The sequence below is a fragment of the Zonotrichia leucophrys genome, chromosome 9 (genome assembly GCF_028769735.1).
Source record: "Zonotrichia leucophrys gambelii isolate GWCS_2022_RI chromosome 9, RI_Zleu_2.0, whole genome shotgun sequence".
NCBI classification, from domain to species: Eukaryota; Metazoa; Chordata; class Aves; order Passeriformes; family Passerellidae; genus Zonotrichia; species Zonotrichia leucophrys.
In genome coordinates, this window is record NC_088179.1 from 3,511,011 (window position 1) to 3,537,436 (window position 26,426).

At 40.2% G+C, this 26,426-nt stretch overlaps 1 protein-coding gene across 2 annotated transcripts in view; it reads left to right on the plus strand.

Annotated features, from left to right (window-relative positions):
• CLSTN2 (calsyntenin 2) overlaps positions 1-26,426 on the plus strand; it is a 303,869-nt gene that overhangs the window by 236,265 nt on the left and 41,178 nt on the right. For both annotated transcript variants that reach the window (XM_064721578.1, XM_064721579.1), the window contains exons 6-8: positions 9,156-9,341; positions 13,985-14,233; positions 14,702-14,823. In XM_064721578.1, coding sequence (XP_064577648.1) covers positions 9,156-9,341; positions 13,985-14,233; positions 14,702-14,823 — 557 coding nt within the window. The remainder of the gene's footprint in view (positions 1-9,155; positions 9,342-13,984; positions 14,234-14,701; positions 14,824-26,426) is intronic.

Below are 26,426 nucleotides of genomic sequence, written 5' to 3' on the forward strand. Positions count from 1 at the left end.
TAGAAATGTTGCTAAAATACGTGATTTTTTTTTCTTGTTCTTCAATGTTATCCTGAACAAATAAATACTCAGATTTTCAATTTATGGCATTGGCAGTTAGTTCTTGAAAGCTAATGGCTTTTGTAATTTGAAATATTGTGCACTTGTTTATGTAACTATCATGAATAGAGATTGGAGTGGTCTAATGCAACTTCAGTATTAAAAATTTTATTGCAGCCAATTTCAGCGTAGATGCCCTTCAGATAACCTCCACTGTGCAGGGCTGTGAGAGGGAAGAACAGGCTGATGTAAAGCAATTCAAAATTATTCCTGTTCTTGAGGCCAGCAGCATGTGACTGATGTGTGGCAGAGCAAATAAGGCTCCACCAGCCAAGGTGCTTTCCTTTAATCAATATTTCCTTGGGCTAACGGCGCTGAAGTCTTCATTAAATCCAGGAGCTGCTTCCCTGCTCTCTGATGATGATGGGCATTAATACACCAGCAGCCAGATCCCCACACAGATATTTTCAGCAAAAAAGCCTCCCCTCTGTTCAGAGGCTGCTCTAGAAACAAACTTGACCCAAGCTGGCATCTGCTTTCTGAGCAGACCATTCTGGACTGGTATTCACATACTGAGCAAGCTGAAAACGTAAATCAATGGGCTGAATTACTTCCTAATCAGGTATTTTAATTGGAAATTCTCACTAGTGGGTTTTTTCAAGTGACATCTAGAGCTGTGCTACAAAATCTCTTCATGCCAGCTGTGTTTTCATGTCCATGATTTCCAAACAGTGCGGTGACCATGTCCTGCCAGGACAGAATTACCAAGAAAAGCTGGATGATGACAGTACTCCTGACATCATCATGGCTCAATCTGCAGTAGAAGATACTTAGATTTTTGGTTTAAAACATTTTTAATCCTTCCATAATGGGATTACAAATGGAAATTAAATCTAACCCACTCTGCTGAAAGATGCAAGGTAGCAAAAAGTTAAAACAAATTATTCCTGTACCAAGCTGTCTGGTGACCAATGCACTGTGTGGGGAGAAGAAGAGTCTAGCCTCCAAAAAAAAAGAAAAAGGGTAGAATCATGGGCCTGAAAACATGAAAAATATGTTTTGAGATTGTCAGAGGTCTGCTCAATTACTGACAATTAAACTACAAGGGATGTTGCTCCCTAAAATGCAATTGATTTCAGACAGAAAATAGTTATTAGAAGTAAAAAAAATTCTCTGAAACAACCAACTGAATACCCTGGGAAAGAAAAAGAGAGCTCACAACAGGGAAGACTGGCTGTGCTTCCTGGGGAGATGAGTGTGGAGCAAAGACAACAGCCCAAAACTCAAAAACTCATGAAAGGAGAGTTTTTCCATGCCAAATTTTGTATGGCCTTGCATAGGCAATGGTGACTAACCTGCAGCTGGACTGTTAGGACTCCAAATACAAAACAGGATTTCACAGCATCCAGCCTCAAGTGTTTTACCAGTCTGAAAAGATTTCTTGTATTTATCGTCCAGGGTCTGTGAACCCATATGCATCCACACCCAGCTACACAAGAAAGAGAATAAGGTTGAAGTTCTTTAAAAATTCATCTTAAAAGAGATAGTCCTGAAAAATTAAATTACTTTTACATAGCGTTGGCTTAAAAATAGTTTTAAAATAAAAGCTTCTCTTTGTTCATTCACCCAATAGATTATAAAAATATTCTTAAAAGGTTGTTAGTGTATCAGAGATAGTGCATACCATTTCCTTCCTAAGGCATGTTGGGCCCACTAAGGTGGCCTGGGCCCTTCCCAAAGGCACATTCCCAGCACCTCTTTAAGGCTGAATAGGCATTCAGAGACCTTGTGCAGTCAGATCAGCTTGCTCTTCCTGCTGAAATGAAATCTCTCTTTTGTACAAAGAAGGGCAGGACCTTCCACTTCAGTAGCAGAGTGATCTCACATCACTTCTGAGTCAACATTCCTCAGAGATGTTGTTTGCAGGAGCTGCTGAGTGACTTCAGAATGGTTTTCATGAGGGCTTTCTAGTAAGATCCAGTTACTGAGGCAAACCAAAACCATATTGGCTTTCATTCTGCCAATGCTTTTAACAAGGAGGAATATGATTACTAAGGTAATTGATTATTTGGAGGAGGCTGGTGAAGTGCAGAAACCTTGCTGATGAAGGTAATATTCTCAGTCTTCCAGAACAATTTAAAAGGACCAAGTAATTTCTGCACTGAACACAAATCAATTTGCATTACTCCTGTGCAGACACCTAGCAGCTCAAAACACCATCCTTGTGTTGTCTTAGCTGTGAGATATTCACCCATATTTTTATAAATGAAATTTATTGTGAAGCAGGGAGCCTTTATGCCAGTCTAGGCTTGGCACTGCTGTGCATGCATTAGCCACATATCCTTCAACCAGGGTAATCAGGATGAAATACTTACATTCAGCTGTTAACTTGAATGGCACCATTTTAGTAAAATACTCACTCTAAATAACCACTGCAGACATTTGAAAATTAACTAAACTCCTGAGTACTACCAAGTTTTGAGCTTAAAATTTACGTAAGTTCATATTTGCTTTATTACTTGTATCTACGTTGTTTTTACTTTGCTTTGACTACCAGACATACTCAGAGAAAGCAGTCATACCTGTTCCAATCTAATTTTTTAGATATTCTCTCTTTAGTAAGTTCTGTATCTGCATTATTGTTAAATACATCTTCCCTGAGCACTCCAGGTCTTCCCACATTTCTTTTTACCATGTCCTCTTACTAAAAACAGTTCTTTAGATATTCCAGGACTGCCTTGCTTTTGCCTGGCCATATCAGACTGGTGGCCTGTGGAAATGCTTTCTTGTCTTAATGAAATCAGCTCTTTTTCCATTTGTTGTTTTTCAGTGATTTCTCTGAAGTCTGCTGGACTTCCTGAGCGCTTTGTATCATTACTAAGCACTATTTCTGTAACACCAGTTCTCAAGGTCACCTTGTTCTGTGTTTAGGATATCTTCTTTCTAGACTGACTTCTAGTGTGGCACTGCCTTCCTTTCCCTTCACTGGCAGCAGTAGCTAACACGGTCCTGGTCTTGTGCCAGGGCTGCAAATGGAAATATCAAATAACACTCCCAAGGCAGGCTCACTGGGATCATTACCAGTTAGTTCCCTGTGTACCATGAGCTTCACATCTCAAGAGTAACCCATTACTGCCCTCTCTGCAGGCTGTTCTGCTTCTCTGTGAGGACTGAAATACTGAAGCCAGTCTTTTCCATCTTAAGTGATACAAAACCCCCATTCATTTTAGACCTATTTAACTAGATTTTTATTTCCATATATAACTCTTTTGTTCACATTTCTGTATTTGCAACTGCAAAACTAGTCATTTCTTGTTTGAATTTTCACTGCAAGATCCTCCTGAGCTTTACTGGGGCAATTATCATTTCATTGAGAAGTTTCTTATCTGTGAGATGCAGCTGACAGCATTGTCCCATTAATATTTCCTCTGCCCAAAAGTTAAAGCACTGCAGGGTATCCAGTTTGGTTTGAAGCTTTTCCTTATGATTTTTTTTTTCTGCATGTAGATACTGCCACATATTCTCAGACCTTGGGCTGAAAAATTTAAGGCTTTCCACAAGAGTTACAATACCCAATTCATTGATTTGGGTAACTACACCATGCAGTGTTTCAGAGTCTGTCTTTGAGAATCTGAGAAGCACTTTGCAGACTCTCCAGCAGAGACATTAGGAGCCTGTGACCAACTCAAACCTGGCAAGAAGAAGATAATTTCCCTAAGGAAAGCAAGAAGAGAGCCACCTGTAATAACAGAGCTGGCAGGGTGGGGTGATGTATTTGTCACCCAGGGCCAAGCACTGACCCTGCTGAGGGTTGCAGGGCAGACCCAGAGAAGGGAAAAGATGCCAGATTCCCCCTTCTGGGGAAGAGGCAGCTCCAAGGAGGGGGGATTTATTATGTGAGGGGCCATGTGCTTCATGGGGTCAGTGGTTGGAGACAGGAAGGACACACAGACCTCAGAGCTTCACGCCACAGCCGCGAGCTTTATTGCCCACAGCGAGTTCATACTGAAGGTTAAAACAGCCCGGTCTCAGCTGCTGGTTGGGCTGATCCCCTCACAGCCCAGCTCCCCACCAGGGAGATGTCTGCAGCTTAGGATGGCCTGTGATAGGTAAAGCCCCTGTGTAGATTTGAATCCAGCCTATCCCTGCCTCATCTGAGGACTTTTTTTACCTCTAGGCCGGCCGAGGTTGAAGGTCTGACAAGGCCAAACTGATTTGGCAGCTACAACTAAATTGAGAAGGAGGGATTGCAAACTGTGATAGGGATCCATGGATGAGGGTTGGGATCCGTGGATGAGGATTGGGATCCATGGATGAAGAATCCATGGATGAGCATTGGGATCCATGGATGAGGGATCCATGCATGAGGGTTGGGATCCGTGGATGAGGGTTGGGATCCGTGGATGAGGGTTGGGATCCATGGATAAGGATTGGGGTCCATTGATGAGGGATCCATGGATGAGGGTTGGGATCCATGGATAAGGATTGGGGTCCATTGATGAGGGATCCATGGATGAGGGTTGGGATCAGACACTGGGCCAGTCCTTGCTCTGTCAAGCCAGAGCAGCAAGGCCTGGGCAGGCTTCTGGATCCAGAGATGCTGTGGCTGAGACAGACCAGCACCTGCAGCCCTGATGGGGCTGAGCTTAAACAAAGCTCCAGGCCCATGGAAGGGCAAGTGGAGGCCCCAGGTGAAGCTTGTGGAGGTTCATTAGGGCTTATTAGTGCCCTTGGGGCTCTGACACTGTGGGAAATACATTATTCAAATGAAATCTTATGACAAATAATAGCTTAAGCCGTGCTGTTTCATGGGTTTTAGATTCTTATATGTATATTTCACATAATTAAGCACCATTAGGTCTGGGAACGTTATCACTTGATGGAATATTCAGTGTCAGTAGGTCGAGCACAACAGTTACTCAGTTGGGTTCACCAGCTCCTGCAGCATCAGCCTTTCCACTGTCCTGTACTAAGCACAAATTTCTGTCTCTGTTTTGTTTGTCTTTTTAAAACTATCAACTTACTGCACAAGGAAAAGGTGTTTATGAATGTTTGTTTATGGTTTGAGATGTGCACTTAAATCTCTTAGCAAACCAGCAGAGCTTTGGACATTAGTTTGAGTTTTCTCTTTGCTGTGGAAACCCTTTAACTGAGTCAGACCTGATTACCATTTCCTTAACAAGTCACTCATCTTATTTCACATTAAAAAGGCACCAGAGTAACCTTTAGCCAAGTCTCTAGCCTACATAAACAGCACAGATGTGAGAATGCTGCAGAGGAAACAGAAGAGATACCAATTACACTGCTCTGGGAACCTTCTGTTCCAGCAATTATGTAGCGATGCTGCAGAGACTCACTAACGGCACCACATAAATTTTATCTTACATTCAGCTGCCAAGATGCATATCTTCAGTGCAACAGGAGAGAAGTTTCGTATTTCATTGTGTTACAATTATCTTTAATTACATCACTATCAGTTTCAACACCGTGAAATGGAATCAAAGTTTATGGCCACACACATGTAGGAGATGTGAACCATGTCATACCTCCTCTGTGTGATCTTCAAGGAAAAAAAAATCAGATTAAACTCCTCAGTGTCATCTAGCATTAAAAATTAATTAAAATATACAACATGGATCACAAAGACAGCACAGAAAACCTTAAGTTTAGAGATCAAGGAACGTCTTCACACTATCCATCTGTTGTTACAAGGAAAATTTGTTCAGTGCATTGGGATTTACTTTTAAAGGCTCAAACTGTCACTGAAGTTTGATCCATTTTGATCTTGGGATCGTTTGAGTATCTCAGCGATCAAGATGCATGTTTACATAGTTGCTTTATAATTGATGAAATCTGAACCACAAGCTTGACATGGTGATATTTACACTCTAATTGTAGGGATAACTCAGCTGGGGCTCTCTTGCATTGTCTGGAGCAGCTTCATGCTACAAGTGGCAAGCAAGCAAAAGCCTGCTGAATTATAAAATCAAAACAGTGGCTGCAGGACTAAACAGTGCTAGTTTTATTCAGACTTTCCCCCTGGAATCAGTCTTCTACCCTGACAGCATTTACTTTCCTAAGTTTGCTGTGTAATGTGGTGTTTTAGCAGGACTTGGGTCAGATTTGTGTCAAAGCAGGAACCGTGTTGGTTGGGTTTAGTTAATCTAAGTGCAGCCTGCCAGTTCAGGTGGGGTTATGTATCTGAACATATCTAGAAAATACCTCAATTCAGAGGTATTTGCAGACTCAGGTTACATAAGACTTTTCCTGTGAGTCATTTCAGAGGAAATGAAAAAGTACCACCACATTCCTGAAGGGAAGGTGCTGATCCTTTGAGTAAATCCAATGTGCGATGTTATTCTGAGAGAAAGCAAAATACACCATTCAAAATTAAATTAAGGACTTGGGTTAGTGTTGCAGTAATTTCTTTGTACTGTTACTACTGCTTATTGTTGCTTGTCCCAGCTCTGTGCCCTGCCCAGCGTTGCTGCCTGCACTGGTGGTGAGATGCAGAGGGTGCTGGCCTCAGCTCCACAGCCCTGGGAGCTGAGTGCCTAGGGGCAGGTTCTGTGGAAATTAGCCAGTTGTTTTTTATCAGAGCTGTTGCTGCCTTTAGGGATGGTTCTGCCATTGTAACCTGCTCCAGTTTTGCCTCACGCCTGCCTGGGAATGTCTTTGGCATGGAGAGGGACTTCTTGGTGGAATTCTTAAATCTGCACCAAGTCAGTGAAGGAAGTGCTGGTGCAGTTTAGGATGGGGATTGGTCTGTGGTGATGCAGTAGACCAAGTCCAAAGACACTGGTTCAAGTCTAGTTGATGTTTTACAATTTAGAATGGAGATAAATGTGAGTGATTTAGGGAGGTGCAGGGTTTATGATCTCTGTGTACACATTCCCACTTCTGCCAAGATGAAAACAAGTATGAAACAAAATACCTCTTCCAGTTCTTGTGGCAGAAACAGAGGCCTCCCCTCATTCTTCCTCATCAGCAATGGCATTTTATATGATGTGAGTTTTACAGGACACTCCTTGTATAGCTGGAGGTGAGTGGGCAGCTTCAGGCACCTTGCAGTTTGTAATTCAGTCATATCTCACATCCACTAATGAATATTTTGCATGAGTACCGGTCCATTTGGTATAGCTGAGAAAAGAAAATGTGGCTGAAAGCTGCTGAAATAGTCAGAAAGGTTCCAGACATATATACGACTTCATTTTCCTTTTGGGGTAGAGGAATACAATGCCTGAACTGGTGAATAAGAGATTATAAAGATCAAAACTTAATATATTATTAGTTTGCATAAAACCAGCAAATTATTTTTTCCTGAAGAACCTCAAAGAATTTGCTGCTCTTGTTCTATTGGAAAAGTGTTAACCTCAAATTTCTGCAATGGAGAGGGAACAGAAACGTATTATTGTAATGATGTCCCATGTATGGTACTTGGAATTCTAATGGAACTGTTTAAACCGACAGTTGCAGAGAAATTATGCAATACTGTATATCAAGTCTAACTTAATGTGGAACAAATGAAGTGAATTACATGAAAATTACAACTGAAATAGTAACTCAGTTATATGTGCACAGGCAGTCATGGTTGTCTTAGTCGTGATGTACTAGTCCCAAAGATTTTAGTAAAAACCAATTGGGTTATGTCAGAAAGAAGATCAGAGAATTCTGAAATGCAGACCAGTGGTTGTAGCATCCTTGCCTGGACTCTGGATTAATGACTTCCTCACACTTCAAAGTGTTAGCATGGATGTTTAGAATTTCTTGTAAATGTTTCATTTAATGCAGTTTAAGTCCTGAGCTTTCTGAAATGAGATCTGTTGAAAAGCACAAACTCCTTCACCTACTAAATGCATACATGCAAATTTGTATCCACTATTAGTTTTCCCTTCCACTGGTATTTAGAACAAATCTCTGTCCATTTGCTTTCAGGGATTTTGTTGACTGCCAAGACCTAGAACTTTTCCATTTTTGAAGTCTTATTTTACCTAGAAAGATATGAACTTGTAAAAGCAATGAGGGGAAGGGCCATGAACATGGCCAGAAGGCTGGACTGAGAATTGGGCTTGTTCAGTGTGGAGAAGGCTCCATGGAGATCTTGCTGAGGCCTTTCAGTGCTTGAAGGAGACTTACAAGAAAGATGGATAGAAAGATTTTACTGAGGCCTGTAGTGACAGGACAAGAGGCAGCAGCTTGAAGTTGGATTTAGATTGGATATATGAATTTTTTTTTTTTTTCCTGCAAGGATGCTGAGGCATGGCACAGGTTGCCCAGAGAAGCTGTGGATGCAGGTGTCCCTTTGAGGGAGCTTTTAGGATCCCTTCCAACTCCAGCCATTCTGAGACTTGATGAAAATATGAGCTGTAAAGACAGCTAAAATAGATGTTTGTAATTACTGCTGCTTTTTTGAGTTTTCTCTGAAGCGCGTTGCAAACACCATAATTAATTGGATTTCAAACATTAAAATGCTTCAGTTGAGCAGCATGGGGGGTATGTGTGGCACAAACAGGTGGCTGCCTGAGGCAGGGGATTGTTTAATTGTTGTGGGCTGTGAGGCATCTGCATAAACACAGATTAGTCAGATCTAGCTGGAAGCAGGAGTCATCCTTTCAGCTGGAACTTCCTGTCACCAGTGCTTCACAAAATAAGGAAGATGTTCAAAGACAAGAAGTGGCACTACAGAGGTGTTATATTAGACTGACTGGTGTAGCCTGGTCCTTGGAGGCATTTGTTCTCATCACCACGCTGTGAAATCTGACCAAATTGGGTGCAGCAGACAACCTCCTCCCTGCAGAGTCAGCTTGTAGTCTGTCACGGAACGTGGGCACTGCAGCTCCAGACTGACACCAATTAGCACTTCTTGTCAGGAGATGTGTGCAGCCCCTGTGTGTGACTCAACCAGCAGAAGTGTTACTTAAGTGAGCCTGACACTCTTAGAAAAACAGGGCCAAAATCCAATTTTTTTAGCACAGTAGCTCATTGGTGCCAACTTCAGAGACTCTTATTTTTGCCTTAGACGGTGTCCTTTGAGAACAATATGTAATTTGAAATTATATAACTCCCTTTCATTTACTCACCATTGGATCTTGGTTTTGATTTGTTTGTTTTTCCAGACTGGAACAAACGGATTGAATACAGGCCTGGCTCTGGCAGCATTCCCTTGTTTCCCAGCATCCACCTGGAGACGTGTGATGGACCAGTGTCCTCCATCCACACCACCATTGAGCTGCAGACCAATTACATCGGGAAGGGCTGTGATCGTGAAACCTACTCGGAGAAATCTCTGCAGAAATTATGTGGTATGGATATGGATTTCCCTTGACATAATAATGTTTTTGCAAACAAGGCACCAGCTCTTTGTGACCTGTAAGCATGCAGAACTTGGATTTAGCTCAGCTGGCTCACTTTGGATTGTAGCAATGAAAATGGAGAGACTGATGATATTTGACAGCTGCTCCATCCTTCTTTTCCATTTGTTTTCACTCCATACTTTCTCCCTGCCTTCTTTTAATTTTTTATCCCTCCTGCTCTGATTCCCCTCTCAATTTTTCCTTCTTCCTCCTTCCATCTCTTTCCCCTTCTTTCTTCCCTCTGCTACAGATAGTGGTGTGACACTGTAGTGAGATTTCCAGTGTAGATTTGCCATCACAGGAAGAACATAGGATTTGAAGGGAATTAAATCTCCCTGTTGTGTTTCAGTCCTCCTGACTCAGCTTTCTATTCTGCTGCTCAGTGCTGGGCCAGAGGACAAAGAAACAAAAAGTAAAATAATATTCTGGGCAAAAATATTTAAGAAACATAAACTTCAGATAAGAGCTGACCTGGTGGAGAAATATTTCCTAATTTTTTCCTCCCTTTCTGTGCTTTTTGATAACTTTGTGTAAAATGCAGAAGTCAATTTTGAAAGGCAGGTTAAATACTTGAAGATATTTTTTTCAGATTTTAAGATTCTGTATCTGACAAAGCAATGGCCACACAATAATCCATTCATCTTTTGAGATCAGATGTCTCTCCTGCTCTGATGTCCTTTGAGTCCTCCTCTGAAGCCCTGATGGTGTAGACATTAATTCTCATCTTCCCTGTCTCTTTGCCTGGTTTCTGTCTGAACTACTGTAGTAATTGTGCAATTTTTTCTATTTAAATGTGTGGATTTTAGTTCTGGGTGCTCTGGTGTAGGGCTTGCCTTTGCTCTGATAACCACCCAGCAGTGCTGCAGGCGTGTTAAGATCAATACACTGACCTTTAGGAAATAATTTTTGTAAATGAAAAATTTCAGCCAGTGTTACTAAATTATTAAAAATGGAGAAGCAATTTCCAGGGCAAAACGGTTGAGAGTTGCAATTATCAGTTATCAGTGGAGATGGAGAAAGGGAGGTAAAGGTGAATGGGAGTAGTAGCATTGTCATAAAATCTGAATGTTTTCAACTTCAAAATTGCTTAGTTAAGATCACAAAAACAATCATGACTTTGATTCTATGTCTTTATCCAGCTGCCTGGGCTTTAGAAGAGCAGATGAAAATCCATCTGCCCCAATATGCATCCTAATCATGGTAATGATATTAAATCTGAGAGGCAGACCAAGTCTTGATTTCATAAAATACGAAAATTCTAATAAAAAGAAATATGTTAAATATTTATATAATAGCTTAATATATATAAATATTGTATATCAATTATATATAAATATTCTAGAAATAATATTTATATAATAGCTAAAGTCAAATACTTTTTTCCTCCTCTAAGAAACTGAATTAGCAGCCAAAAGAACTTTGCTTTGTGCTGTTACAGACCTGAACTGCAAATGTTACAGTCGCTCAGTGCAGACTATGAACAAGACCTAAACCACAGAATTATTACCTTGAAATCAAACAATGATAGCAGCTGTATCCAACAATATTATCATTTCAAGTGTAGGCTGAAAGGAGATACCTTCAGGTGGTGTAAAAGTCCTTAGTCGAGGAAGGTTTTACAAACTCAGTTTGCAGAGTGTGGCTTGACTGCCTCACCTGCTGACACTGGAGTAGAAAAGAGAATTACAGGCAATTCTTGGGTCTGCAGGGCCATTGTGGTGGCTCTGAGCAGGGTACAGACACCCCTGCTGAACTTCAGCTCTCCTCATCTGTGAAGGAAGAGAATGGAAAACACTTGAGAAAACAAGAATATAAGTGTGTATGTAAATAGGGGAGAAATTCTCACCGCTGAAAGGATTTTTCTTTTGGTCCAGGTTTTTCATATCTTCATAGCAAGCAGACATGGTAGAAACTTGTAACAGGACTTTGATGGAAAGGCTGTAAGTGACAATGTGCTTTACATGAGAATTGCATTTAGCCTGGCCTGCACTTTGCTACTTAGTAATTTTTACCATCCTTAATGTAGAGAGAAGTCTTATGAAGGCCACTTAAATTATTTCTGGAAATCCATTTTCTCCCAGAAGTTACCTTATTGCAACTAATATTTGGATGATAAAATCCTTTGAAATGCTGAAAACCCTGAATTTTTTTATACAGTGAAGCATGATGTGATTGCAGAGTGTGCAGAACTGAGCACTCATACAGCTCTACACCACGTAAAATGCAAGGCTCTCTCTGTAAAAGTAAAGATCCAGTTTATAAATCCTGTGCTCATTTCTTCATTTATCTGTTGGAAATCTGGAGAAGAAGGATGTTAAGGAGGGCAAATTAAAACTCATTTTTTATATGAAGGAAGGTACAAGTCTGCTTTTCAATAACCCAGAGATTTGCATCCCTTGGACAGTCAAGGTGGGCAGCTTAAATGATTGAATTACACTTGAGTCATTTTAAAGGCAAGGAACTGTTAGTGTTGTGCCGCAAAGCATTTTAGAAAGCATTCTTTCACCTTGTTACCTGACAGTAATAAAAAGTACAGACTGTCTAAAAGACACCACTTAGACTGCAAAAACATATCAGAAAAAATCACACTAAAATAAATACAGGGTAAGGAGCCTCAAATATAGTGGAAAAACGGCTCTGGTGCTGTCTCCTTTCCCTCTGAGTGTAGATAAAATAGAAAATAATGGGATTCCTAATTCTCCCATGTGGCAGATGGGAAACTGAGGCAGGGAAACGCTGTCAGCCTCAAGGCCCTGCTCCAGCCACAATCCTGCCCTGTCCATTATCCTGGGTGGTGCAGCATTGCAAGAGGCCCAAAGTTGTTCTGATCACAAAGAAGAGTTTGAGCTGGGTGTCATTTGGATCATTTGTTTCCAGCTAAGCCAGCAGTCTGGTCCAGCTCAGTGAGCAGCATCACTGTGTGCTTATCCTGGCACAAAGTTTGGAGCCCAAGTGTGCAGGATTGGGAGATGAGGTGGGGCCAAATCAAAAATAAATAAATCACTTGTGAAAATAAGCACTTGCATATGCAAGAGGTGCCTTAGGGGTCTTAGCTCAAAAATGAGCTTCATGCAACAGTTCCTACATCGTTCTGGAAGCATTTCGGGAGAAAAGGGCATCAGGCACTACATTGTGGAAGAGCACTGATCCCATGGCAAGGCTCTTCTGGGAACACCTCCAAAGAGATCCTGGCTCTTTGCATTGTTCCAGGTCTGTTTCTGTACATGGCTGAGCACTCTGGTTGGATTTACTAGGATAGGAAAAGCATGGTTTATTCCAGCAAAATCTCCCAAGTACATAATCCAATGATTTTTCTTGGGACAGGATTAAAACACGTTACAGGATGAGATTCCAAACTTAGCCATAAATCTCCATGCAAATATAGGGAGATAAAGTAGAACCTGTTGAGCTTGGTGCTGGTTACACAAAATTCAGTGTCCTGTATTATCCAGAATTACAGTTTGTAAAATAAATACACTTTTTCTCCACGTTCCAACTATGAATATGTAGGTTTTAGGTTTGATATTCAAAATATCACTTCAAAATAGCCTCATTTTACAGTAGTAAATTTTGGAGAAGAACCCAAGACATTCAATTACAGAATAAGATAAATATTTCCAAATCATTGCTATAATACATTTTTAAAAGCCTCTATGAAACAATTCTACACACTTTTGGCTTAAATTTTTTTGCACTCCTGCAGAGATTTGGGTTCTTTTATCTCTTCTTGGATGGTGAAGGAGGGCAGAACACCTTAGCAGGGGACTTTTATGCCATCACAGTTTGCTCACCATATTGTTACTTGACAAAGCAGCAATAGGAATACAAAGATTGTTCATGCTTTTTACTCTTGGAATCGTATTTCCTGCTCCAGGCTGTCTTTCACCAGTAGGTCCCTGCTCTGGGTAGCTCCTTGCATGGTTTTCATAGTGCCTGGCAGCTGTTAAGCTGTAAGCAAACACAGAGCTGTGAAGAACTGTGCTGTTTTATCAGATCTTGGTACCGCGGTGTTTTCCATCTCCGTCTCTCATTAAAGAACACCCAGAGCTCCAACCATCAAATATGTGCCAGAAAGCAGCACTGGAGTGATATTATCTGGTTGGGATGAATCCCCCCACTGTGAATGGACATTCCTGCCAGGATTATTGGGGATATCCATGGCTGGCTGCTGGACACTGTGGGGCTGTCCTGCAATCATGCCCACTGTGCTGTATGTTACAGCACATCGTCCCCACAAACCTTCCTGCTGTCAGGGAGGGAAGATAAATGCAGAAAATTTGTTTTGACTTAGCAGACCTTGAAATAGCTGAAGAAATGTCATTAATAAATTTCAGAAAATAATTAACATTTCTGAGAAAGAGAACTTTACATTATTTTCTATAGTTTTCTGTGCAGAACATTTAATCTAGAAAACTCTTGCTGGCTCATGATGGTTGGTATTTTATAATGTTTCAGTGATTTGGCATTGAGGCTGGTAGGACCATTTGGGTAGTAAAGTAGTCTAAAGAGTGTGAATCAGAACCCTAGCCTATATTAATCTTCACAGCTTTTTCACTGGTCTCTCATTGTGTTATTTATTGTGTGATTTGCAGGAGCTTCCTCAGGTGCCATTGACCTGTTACCATCTCCCAGTACAACAACCAACTGGACAGCTGGGCTCCTCATGGATAGCAATGACATGATTTTTAAATTTGATGGAAAGCAAGGAGCCAAAATTCCAGATGGAATAGTCCCAAAAAATTTAACTGATCAATTCACCATCACTCTGTGGATGAAACATGGACCTAGTCCTGGATTAAGAGCTGAGAAGGAAACTATTCTTTGCAACTCTGACAAGACAGGTGAGTCTGTGTATGGAAAAAATGTTATGCAAAGGGGATATCAACAGCAGTAGAGTGTTGCCATGTCTCCTCATTTAATTTGGCCTTAGAAAAAACTAATCTCAGATGGTGCCACTCCAAGCATTGCTGCCTTAAGAGCTTACTGAAGGACATAAATTTCAAACACAGCTGGGATAACACAGCTAGAGATTTCACAGGAATTGACTGATAGCATAACTAAATTATGTTTAATTCTTTTTCATTATTTAGATTTAAACACTTCTAATTCTTCACTGAAACAAGTTTGACAAAATACGCATTTGGATTTCATTTATTAGCTAGGGCAGGATGATTCCATGAACAAAGCTGATACGACACAATTCAAGAAGAGTCCTACTAATCCATGAAAAAGCTCAGTTCTGTGGGGTTTCTGTGCTGTGTCTGGGTGCTGTTGGTGTGTGAGGCACCAAGGGCTGTGTGTCCCCGCAGAGATGAACCGGCACCACTACGCGCTCTACGTGCACAACTGCCGCCTCGTGTTCCTGCTGCGCAAGGACTTCGACCAGGCCGACACCTTCCGCCCCGCCGAGTTCCACTGGAAGCTCGACCAGGTACCCCCCTCCTGCTTCCCGAGGTCATCCAGGACCTCTAAGAGCCAAAATGAGGGATGCGGGACTCCAGGCAGCTCTCCAAAATGCAATTTATTACATCCAAGACATTACAGCAATCTGGGGTGGTGGGCGACAGAGCTGTGCCTACAGCTGTCAGCTCCAGCTGCAGGCACGCCTGGAGTCCTGCACCCCTAAATCAGGCTCTTACTGATGGTGCCCAACGTTGAGTGCAACTGTAACAGCCTAAATGAGAGATGTGGGACTCCAGGTGGCTCTCCAAAATGCAGTTTGTTCCATCCAAGAGGTTACAGCAGCCCAGGGTTGTGGGTGACAGAGCTGTGCCCACAGCTGTCAGCTCCAGCTGCAGGCAGGCCTGGAGACCCTTTGGTTTTGGTTACAATGCATTATATACTTTTCTTTGCTGAGCATCTTAATACAGTAGAACCAATCTATACCTTAACTATTACCTATAGCCTATCATAACTACTGTAATTACCATATTCACGTTACTGTTCTCCAATCACTCAAAGTTAGTATGTTACAGTTTAAGCTAGAAGTCGTTATTCAGTTTTCTTGCAGTGGAAAATTCTGAGACCTTTTTTCTACTTGCCACATCGGCAGGCTTGTTTGTTTGCCTGTGCTCTTTTTCTGCTTGGTAAAAACATCTTGTTTGAGGTGGGTTTATCCTTTGTTCTGTCATAAAAACCCCTCCTAACTAACACACCCTTTGCCTCCTTGGTTATCCAGTAAGACTGGCTCAGCAATTATTTTCTTCTATATCAAAACTTGCTTCCATCTCTATTCCTTCATCAGACTCTAAATTTAAAAATCTTTCTGCTAAGCACACGTATCTGTGAGACTTTCTTGTCAAACTTTCATCCCTCCCAACAAGGACCCTTCCTCCTCCTCTGGCCTTTAGGCAGCACATGGAACCACCCAGATCCCACAGCAGCTGTCCAGAGTCTGTCCGGAATCTCTCGGAATTACACTGCAACTTGCAAGTGTTTCAACTCCATTTAGGATCCACATAAAAAGAGACAAATAAGTTAACTTTGTCAAGTCATTTTATGACTAGTTTTTTGTTGTTTATTTTAACTGGGCCACTTTAAATGGTATAGAGCTTTATATCCTTTGGCAGTGGAGAGAGATGTGACATTGCATATAGTTCCCTAAATGTTTTCCATTTATAATTTTAAAAAAAATCTGCTTTATTTTTATTTATATATAAAATCTGCACAATGGGAGTGATGGAAACCTTTTTGCTAAAGAGTATGCTGATACACAGAAAGGCACTTCTATTATATTGTAAATCCTATCTGCAGACCTTTTCTTTTATCTGCTGTGCTGTATGTAATTTTGCCTTATTATTAAGTGTATATTGCAAGAAAATTATTATTAAAGAGATAAGAGTTGCCTTTCATAGGTTTGTTCATTCTAGGTAGGATAAGCATCATTTGGGTGAAAGAAGACAGACTTCAGAAAGTACTATTTTTTCAAAGTAAATTTCTTCTTATCTTTGAGTCCAAAGTATGCTATGGAAAATGTAGCCATAGGAATGTTTACTTTTCTAATTTGCCTTGTAAAGGTATATAAAAATGAGATCTCCATCGTGGTTATCAGATGAGTGTGGTAAGAAGGCCTGTGGTGGTCATGGCACTCGCTTTGCATTTAACACTAACCAGTCTGGAATCAGTTTGTGCTGTACTCAATAGGAAATCTTAGTGTCACAAAATAAATTGAAATTAAATCATATTGAATATTGCAAGTCAGGAGTAACTGGTATCATCTCAGATAAGGCTGTTGTGAGTGCTGAAGATGGAGTTGTATTTCTAAGCTCAGTACTAAGCATCTAATTAATGATAATGCAAGGTTTTGGGAAGTATTTTGATTTTGAAAATTGAGTGCAGTCAACTTTTATATCCTTAAAATGAGAGAGAACCAGTGTCCTCTCAATAAATTAAATTTGTGTGTGACTCTTGTAACTTGGCCATGAACTTTCCTAACTACTACTGAAAACTCCTACATGATGTAAACTAGAGACAGAAAATATTTTTTAGGTCACTTGATTAATTGCCTTTCATTCGGCTGCTGTCAATTGATTTCCACAGTATATTTTCAGCTATTGTTTATAGATGAAAAAGAAAGTAAGATTAAAGTATAAATAAAGTTTGTTATGGGTTGTGTGCCCAGACTTCCATGAAGATGGATTTATATTGTCAAGGTGATACTGTTGTAAGTTTTGTCATGAAGGGACCTCATAAAAATTGCTGCTTTATCTCTTCTTCATGCTTCATCTGGCCTATATGGTAGAGTAAATTAAAAGAAACTGAAAATAAAACATATGTGAATAATGGGCCAGGAAGGAACTTGCATGGTTTTAAAGACAAGGCAGTGAGAAATTGTCACTATAATGTAGTAAATTGATGCCTTCTTCTAACTGTATACCCAGAGTGGTATATCTTAGAAAGCCCAGGATATTTTAAAACCACATCATAAAACTAGGGTCCTACTCAATATGAAAAAAAGCTGGACTAGACTTCCAGGAGTAGATTAATTTGATTATTTGCATATTTCGACACTGACATACCTCTGGAAATCTCACCTTCAAAACAGATCATTCTGCAGTGGCAAACCCTCTGATTCCCTGCTGCTGTTGTTGTTTTGCTAAGAAAAGCCTGGGAATGGAGCTGTGCCCAGCTGCTGTCCCTGTTCCCCACCTGCCCTGTGGGCCAGGGCTCTGCAGACAGCACAGGGCAGAAATTAATCTGCAAGAGCCTCCAGGGCTTGGTCCCAGCCACAGCCAGAGCAGAGGAAAATGTGGCACAGCACTTTATTGCTGAGCTCACTTTATGAACGCAACAATCCAGAGATTGTTTTTGCTGAGAGATACCCAGTGACCTTGGAAGAGGGTGAAGCTTGAACTGGCGAAATCATTTATCACTCTCACTGCAGAACAGTAAAATTTATGATACCAGCTGCTCTGGGCTCTATCTACTCCATGAGACTCCTCATTCTTTCAGGGCACTGACTAGGTTTAATTTAATTGTCTAGATCTCATTTCTGTGCTGGGTGAGTTTGGCATACACCTTAGCTGCAGGCTCTGTCCTTGTCTGGATAAAGGGATCCACGGAACATTTTACACAGCTGCACCTGAGCAGTGCATCTGCAGCCTCTCAACACCGTGACAGCCTTGCACAAGCAGTGTGGGGAAACTCCAAATGACAGTATCTGCCAGGCCAGCTCTGGGAATATTGTGTCTTTAAGTCAGTTCATAAACCTAAGGATTTATTTCCATTATGGCTTTCAGTTTATTTGTCCCTATTTGTTCCATTAATGGCCTTTGCTAGATGGATTTTTCACTTACTGCACTTCTCCATGACCTGAGAGTGCCACAGCCCTGGGCAGACGTGCCTGTATTAGTGACCTGCAAAAGGTGCTGATAATCAGAGCTATCAGACTTTTTGCTGAGGGTGTCCTTATTATTTATAAGAAACATGGGAAGAAAGAAGTATGGATAGTTTGGGATTTTCCCCCCTGTCATCCTTGTGCAAATTAAGTGTCTTAGTTGTGAGAGAATCCATTAGCAGTAATCTGGGAGAAAAGGTATGGAAAGAGCAATGTTAAAGAAAATCAGTGTCAGGTCTGTAACATTGGTAATAAAAACTGCAATAGATGCCCAGGTAGAGGAGGTTCCTTCATTTTATTTCCATTTCTTTGTAAGCCCAGGTGTTTCCTTTGTTTCAGGATCATGACCTTTTTCCTGAATTTCCCGTTCAAAAGTTTAAATTGAATAAATATCATGATGTGTTTGTCAGCATTTATGTAATTACTTTTCTCATACTTGAAGTATTGGACGCTTTTTAAACCCAAGAACTTGTTACAAAAAGGACAGAAATTACTCTTAACAAAACAAAAAGTTTTGTTACCAAAGTCACTAAAAGGCATCTACATTATTATCTAATTATCTCAAATGAACATAGGTGTTATTTTAAATGAATGAGTTAGGCAGCTAAATATGCATTTGGGACATCTAAGAATAACATATAAAATATTAAATCTGTTTCTTTGACTTGCTTAGAAAGCTGTGAACCAAACCAGAATTGCAGTTTGAATGATTAACCAAGTCACTCAAGCCTTTGGTGACAGTGGAATACATAACACTAAACAGGATGGTGTATTTCACACTGTTCTGAACAGGTATGACACTTTTCATACAAATATGAGGACAGCCAAAAGGTATTTTTTCTTCTCCTAAATCAACAGGATAACAACACTTTTTTTAGTGGGAGAAGGTATCTGAGCCAGAGATGAGCAATTTTTTCATGTACTTTATTCACAGTGCAGCATTATTTTCAGGATCTTATCATTTTGCAAACAGCCTTCACCCCATAGGCAAAATTTATGTTGATCCCATTAAAAACAGGGAATCTAGTGCATGATGTGGAGTCATTCTAAGTCAGCAAAAACCAGATAAACATTAAGAAAGTACTGTTCCTCTACTAAGATGAGATAAATTGTTTGAATAATCCAGCATTAACCTGCAGTGCTTTTCATTGTGAAAAACCCCCAAACCAGTTCCTTTTCTAACAGGAGCTACAGGAGATGGTTTGGATAAGCCTAAGTGTGGTGATTTTGTCAGTGTGGGCACAGGGCTGCTGAAGGATCAAGGCAAGGCTTTGGTTTGCACTTCACCCCTTCCATGGCCTCACACACACCAGGGGCCATGGCACTCAAGTGCTTCACTCCCAGCTCCTTTTTAACATCAGCACCTGCTCAAGGACATGTTACAGCAGGAACTGACTTTCGAACGAATTTGTTACATGATAAGAAGGTAAAGTGAAATTGATTTGGTATTTGAACTCTTTTTTTTTTTTTAATATAGTTAAATTGGATATTTCCATCAAACAATAGGATTTACGCCTGGAAGTTGTTCTTTTTTTGCTGGATTGTTAGCCGTTGTTTAGAATTGGTTTTTGTGCAAATTTCCATCATTTCTATGCATGAAATCTAATCTCTAGGTAAAAGCCATCGGTCTTAGCAGTCCCATCCTTTCCAACACGATGCTCTATTTGAAGTCATCTTTTTTCTTTATGATGGAGTTTATTACTTGAAGCTCAGAAGAGTTTCTTATGCTCTTAAACACTTACTTTAGAAATTAGTATGCAGGCCTGCACTGCTTATTGCATACAGCTTTAATAAAACTGCAGAAACAAATCAGTGAGGTGTTTGCCTACAGAGCCAGTCAGAGAGAAATGATAAATGAATGACTAATTCTGCAACAGAGATTAAATAATGCCAGGATTTAAAGAAGTCTTTGTGGCATTCCTGGCACCTTAAGTGCCTTCCATTACAGCCCTGTCTATTCTCACACACTTTATTGCTACTTTCCATCTTTGAATGCTATTTTGACAAATATTTATTCAGTGTCTTGCTTGAAAACAGTTTTTGGTAGCACAAGGATGAGTCACCAGTGATGATAAATGGTGAAAATATTCTTTGAGATCCCAACCGAAAAAAGCTTGTTTAATATAAGTTTTTAATGCAACTGCTCTATCACTGATAACAACAAAATCTTCACAAACCACTCACAGTGGCTGTCCAGAATTTGCTTTATGACATACAGGATTCCTCTTGAGGCACTCTGAAGTATTCCCTAAAAACTGGTGTGCCTTTGTGCATTTCTGATTTCTGCAGCACAGCCCAGTGTGAAATGCAGTGACTGCTCTGTGCTTCTGTAAAACTTCTATGACCTTAAGGATCAACCAAGCTCAATATTTTATCATTTCTCTACTTGCTTTTGCTTGAAATTTTTGGACATTTTCCTGCATATTTCTGTTCTACATTTTGCAATTTTCTGACCTGTTTTATTACAGCTTTATTGCACTGGTGTGGGACTTTCAGCTACTTTAAATGAGCTGGGTTGACCCTTCTGAAAATGACTCCTGATATGTGCTGTCCTTGGGGTCTTACATGGACAGCTGTTTTCCCATATGTAGTTATGGTCATTCCCAAGGGAAGTTAGAACTGTTGCAAACATTCTTTAAGACACTAAGACACTAATTTCTCAATGAAAGCAGTAAAAAGAAAAGGAAGGAAACTCTGCATAGAATAAAAGGAAGTTTAAATTGTCTATAGCACCATGAAATAATAAAAAGTATGACATTCTTAAAGCATCCTGTGGGAAGACCCTCCAACTAAATTTAATTTCTTAGTGAAAATCTTGATATGGAGTTATTAATAAATCTAAACAAGCTGGATTAACGTGTCTGTTATTGCCCTGGTTTTACACTACTCTGGGAACTCAAGAAATTTGAAGCCTAGAATGGAAATTTCCTATCAAGCTATTATTTGAAGGTGAAAAGTCACATTTACTCTCTTATTTGTCAGCTATTTCTAATATTTATCTTTTACACTGTATGTGATTTATCACTTGTGCGCCAGAATTTGTACAACACCTGCAGAAACTGGTTTGGAAATGTTCAAGATCCATTACTTGGGCAATTTCCTGAGGCCCCTCAGGAAATTTAGCTTAAAGGAAAAGCAGGTTGGCTTTCAGGTGGCGTCTGAAGCATTTCACAAAGATAGGACTGATCTTTATCCTTGCAAAGGCAGGTTAGGAGACAAAGAGGTTGTGTTATTAATAAATATAAATTCATTTATCCATGTTCATGAACTGTTTATTCCAACCTTAGAGCCAGGGTTTCTGGATGTCTGCAGTTCAGGAATAAAGCATGATGGTGCTTTTCCATGGATTTGCTTTAACATCTGGGTAGTCTCTTGACAATGTCAAAGCCTAGGAAGGCATATTTTCAAGCACATGGTGAAAAATTATGTAAAAATGCAAAACTGAGCAGCTTTCTAGTTCTACATTTAAAAACAAAGCACAGGGTGCTGCCTAACTGCAGTCAGCAAGTGTTACTGAACTGACACATTTCCTTGATGCAATTTAGGAACAAGAAAGGTGGGCTATAATAGAATTATTTCATCATGAATGAACTACTGATCTAATTTAGTAAGCCACCTGGAAGTTACAGCATGACAGCACAAAGACATGCTGCAGCTACTGTACATAATCAGGCTTTTCAGGTGCTTTATCTGTCAGCATGATTAAGCAATTTCATTATTTAAACTTGTAATTAAGCCATCCATATTTTTGAAACCCATTGTGAAAATCAGTATTACACATTAGGAGTTTCAAGGCTACAGAAGCAGCTCACAGCTTGCATGCAAATCAGTTTGCAAACTCTTCCTGGCACTGCAGTGAAGTGTCCTGTGTCACCGCCACAAATGAATGAACCTTGAATAGAAAGGCTCTTATTTCAAAGCTGCATTTTCTAATGCTGTTATTTGCTTGCACCAAATAATCCTCCTTTTCTATACTTTACCCACTAAATTTTTATTTTCTTATATATATTATTGAAATTGTAGCATGTGTACATTGTGCAACCTTGGCACAGAGAAAGACGCACTTTATATATCCCCTTAAAGTTCCTTCCAGCTCTAAGTAATGTCTGGTATTCTAAAAATATATCATTATGGTTGCTAGTGGTTTAATAAAACTTATATCAGGCATTTGTCATGTGAAAGTAGCCATATAAACAACTCCTCACCTAAGACTGCAGGAGTCATTTAGCTGTACTATGGATTTGTCAGTTCTCACTGCACCACCTCCCGAGGTCATCAAAATCAATATTCTTATTTACAGAGCTCCTGGGATGTATTAGGAATGACTGTGGTGGGTAAACCAAATGCGTGATTTACATGAATTTGAAGAAAGATCAATTTCACTTTTCATAAAGAGCTCTGCTTTTCTAAAGATATTGACTGTCTTAAGACATAGATTTAAAAAACACTTTTTTGCACTCACCGGGATTTCAGAAGAATTTATATCTATTGGCCATATTGAACTTTGCTGCTATTACTGTGTTTATGTGCTGCAGAAAGTAAAAAATTCCCGAGGGCTGCACCAGGCATCTGCAGAGCTGATGAGCCAGTGTGAAGTCACTGGTGTGAATCTGCACTGGCTGAGATTCCAAACCTCTGCTTCCTTACCAATGGAAATTCACTGTGCAAGGATAAAGGAGAATCAGCAGCTGTTAAATAAGGTCAGGGTAACTGTGCAGGTTTTCAGTTCAATGCCACCAATTAAAAATGTGCTCTTCAAGCTGTGCCTGGATCTGTGAGCTTTGCCAGAGCACGGCAGAGCCAAGCTAACTTCAAAATTTAGTATTAACTGTTCTCTCATTAGCAGTTACAACCTGATTGGGTTACAAATAATTGTGGATCCACTTATAGTTTTGTAGCAGTACTGGTGCTGGCTAGGAAATGGAAATCCTTATGAATAATTTCATGTCTTGAAAGCTTTTTCTACTTGAGAGTTGCATATTCTTTATAAGCAGGCAGTGAACCCTATAGAAACTTCTTAGGCAGGCAAAAGCAGGATCCTTACTTCAATCTTCCATTAGCAGAAGTTGTTTTCAAATGAAACTAAAAGTGCAACTTTAATCTTAGAAATTTCAAGTTTATTGAATCATAATTTCAGGAAAGTTCCTGGCATTCTTTGGTATTATTGATAGCTGTAATGTTTTGTAGGGGGTTTTAAAGTAATTGCATATTAAAGTCATAACAAAACTCCATCAGCAAGAAAATTTCCCAAAATAAGCATCACTATGCCATAGAAATTGCACTAAGTTCTGGTAGGGTATTATAATTAAACTTCAAATTTTAAAATTTTAAAACTTCAAATTTTAAAAGCCAGTGAAGTTCCTATTTCTAATTTACTCACAACTGCTTGAAAACAGACAGAAAAAACTGCAGACTGATATTGCACAGATTTTCCTACCCTTGTTTAGTGTTCTTCCAAATGGACAATGGTATTCCAGACACTCCAGAATTTTACTGCATTTTTTCAAGCAGTCACACAGCCCAGGATCTCACTAAGTTCTTTTCCTATCTTACTGTGATCCTTTCATTACTGATTCAATCTTTTCCCTTCCAGTTTGTTCTCTCCAATTAACCTGTGGACTCAGACATGTTCAGAGGAATTCACTGTTGCTGTAATTGCACACATGGCCTGCGTGGCATTTCTTAATCTTTCCTAAGTGGCCTCATGCCCTCTCTCCCTGAGACACCTGTACCATCATCCCTGGATTTGGATGCACTCCCAAATAAGGGTTTGCTGTAATTCCATGGCCAGCACAGAGACCCTGATTTCAAATTCAGCCTTTGATTCCGTATGATCAATATTTAACCAAATGTGGCTGATTTAATGAAAACTCTTGCAGTAACTTAGCACCCAGTGCTCAGCTAAGGTAAATAGAAGGAGAACTGTGATAATAGTTAAATGTATTACAATTCAAACATAAATGAGGGTATTAATATGACTCTAGAGTGTGTGCAATAGGAGGCCATAGATAGTCCTCTGCATGCAGAGGTGACAGGAAACGTCCAGTTGCTTTCAGGCAATAAGGGACATTCCTGAATGTCACACTTGGATTCCTTCCCATAGGGACAGAGCTGCTGTTGCTCTCCTTGAATGTCACTTCCTAGCCCAAATGGACTATTTGTTTGGGTTTCAGAAATACACAGCTCTCAGCTGGCAAAGGATCCACCTATTGTCTTTATTTCTGCAGCTGCAGTTCTTTTATGTCATGTAAGTCTTCCATATGACTTGGTATGGGTCTGTTATTACATACTTTAGGGGAGCATGTTGGAAGTTTTGTTCCTTAATATTCAGATTTTTTTGAAAGTTATTTACAATTTTGAAAGCTAACACCTGACCTATTTGGCAAAACTAAAAAGGCATATTTTTCAGGGTTGTTTTGGGGTTTTTTTTTACCTGAAGAACCTGTTCTCCCATTTCTAAAAATAGCAATTTCAGCACCCATTTACCAATCAGCGAAACAGTGCTTCCCTGGGAAAATTTCAGACAGCTCAATTGTGAATAAAGAACATGATCATGATTAGTACTAGAAGCAAGCTGCATATTGACAAAATAACAGCATTCTTTGGCAAAGTCACACATACAGCTGATAACTAATTACCTTCCTACGGTATATAACACATAATCAGTCTGTCTGCAAAATGCCAGCTCTGTAATTAAAGTCCCAGCAGTCCCCATTTCACTGAAGAGACTATGCATAATATTTGAGTTGTATCATTTCCTGACTTATATCTATGTATAAATACAGCAGCATGGACACACAACCATTCTTCACCTTACAGAAATTATTAAGGGAGCCAAGTATGACTCATTGCCACCTTTTAGCTGCATTAAAACAAAATACCATTTGCTTTTCCCTGCATTATGTCCTAATTGTCTGCTGGAACAGAAGTAAATCCCAGATTAATCTGTATGGGGAAGGAGCACCTATTTCTGCTGTGCCTTTGTGCTGCTGTAGCTGCCCCCAGCTCAGGGTGCTGCAGCATCCACACCTGCCAGAGCTCTGGGCTGCACGAGATTCCCTCCATGGAATTCCCTCCATTCTCTTCCCTGGAAAGATCCTCTCAATTCAGTGTGAGACTTGTGTGAAAAGCAGGGATTCTTTCATCCCCAGTTTGCACTGTGCCCTTTCAACAGAGCAAATAACGTTTCAAGTAAATCGCTTCTCCCGAAATGTGGAAATTGTGAGAGGTGTTTAACACCCATGTCAGCTGCATCTGCCTTTGCTGAGCATGTTCAAAGCAGCCCTTGCAAGCAGTCTCAGCACTTCCTTCAGAGATCAGAGCCTTTGAAGAGGGATTTGCCAAGTGCTGGGGGCCTTCAAAGAGCCAGCAAAGGACAGGTGTGCAGCCCCAGGCAGGATCCAGGTGGGTTTTCTTCTGCCTGCAGCCCAGCCTGGGAGCCCCAGTGTTTCCCAGATGGGAGCTGAGAGCTTAGCCATCAACATCTGGATGTTTATTTAATGAATTAATGCCAGCATATAACTTCCCGTGGGATGTGCATTGATAAGGGAGCTCAGTCCCTTGGTCTGGCAAATTGAGTGATGTGTGTAGGTGGGACTGTGTGAGAGGGAGGAGACAGGAGCTCTCTTCAGGAGGTGTTTTTAGAGCTGAGCACAAGTGTTTGTCCTCTAAAGCAAACAAGCCCCAGCTACCCTGTTTTCTTTGTCTCCAGGGTCAAGTTTGCATTAATCCCACTCTGTGTACCTTTATAACATCTTAAAAGCTGCCTGAACCAAGTGTTTTATTTGTTCAGCAGCAAGGAAAGGATGTCTCATCCTGCTTTCAACAGGGACAGCCCTGTTTTTCTTCATGCAACATCCTGATGCTCACATAGAGAAAAAACAGCCTTCAGGAGTGTGGCCACATCCCTCAATTGTCTCAGTCCTTGAAGCAGCAGGCAGTCAAGATGCCTGACTCAAATGTAACCTTTAAACGTTTGAGTATTATCATTTCAGCCAGGCTTCTAGAAAGCAAACTGAATAAAAAGCATGTATATTAATATTTGAGAGGTAACGGCAAAGAATAGCAGGGTTTGTTTTTTATTAACCCTCATAGCTTTTGGTTTTTTTAATTAAACTTATTTTTTGATTAAGTACTATTAATAAACTGAAAATTATTTGCTTGGTTTTCTAGCAAATAATGGTTTTTTCAGGAGGTGT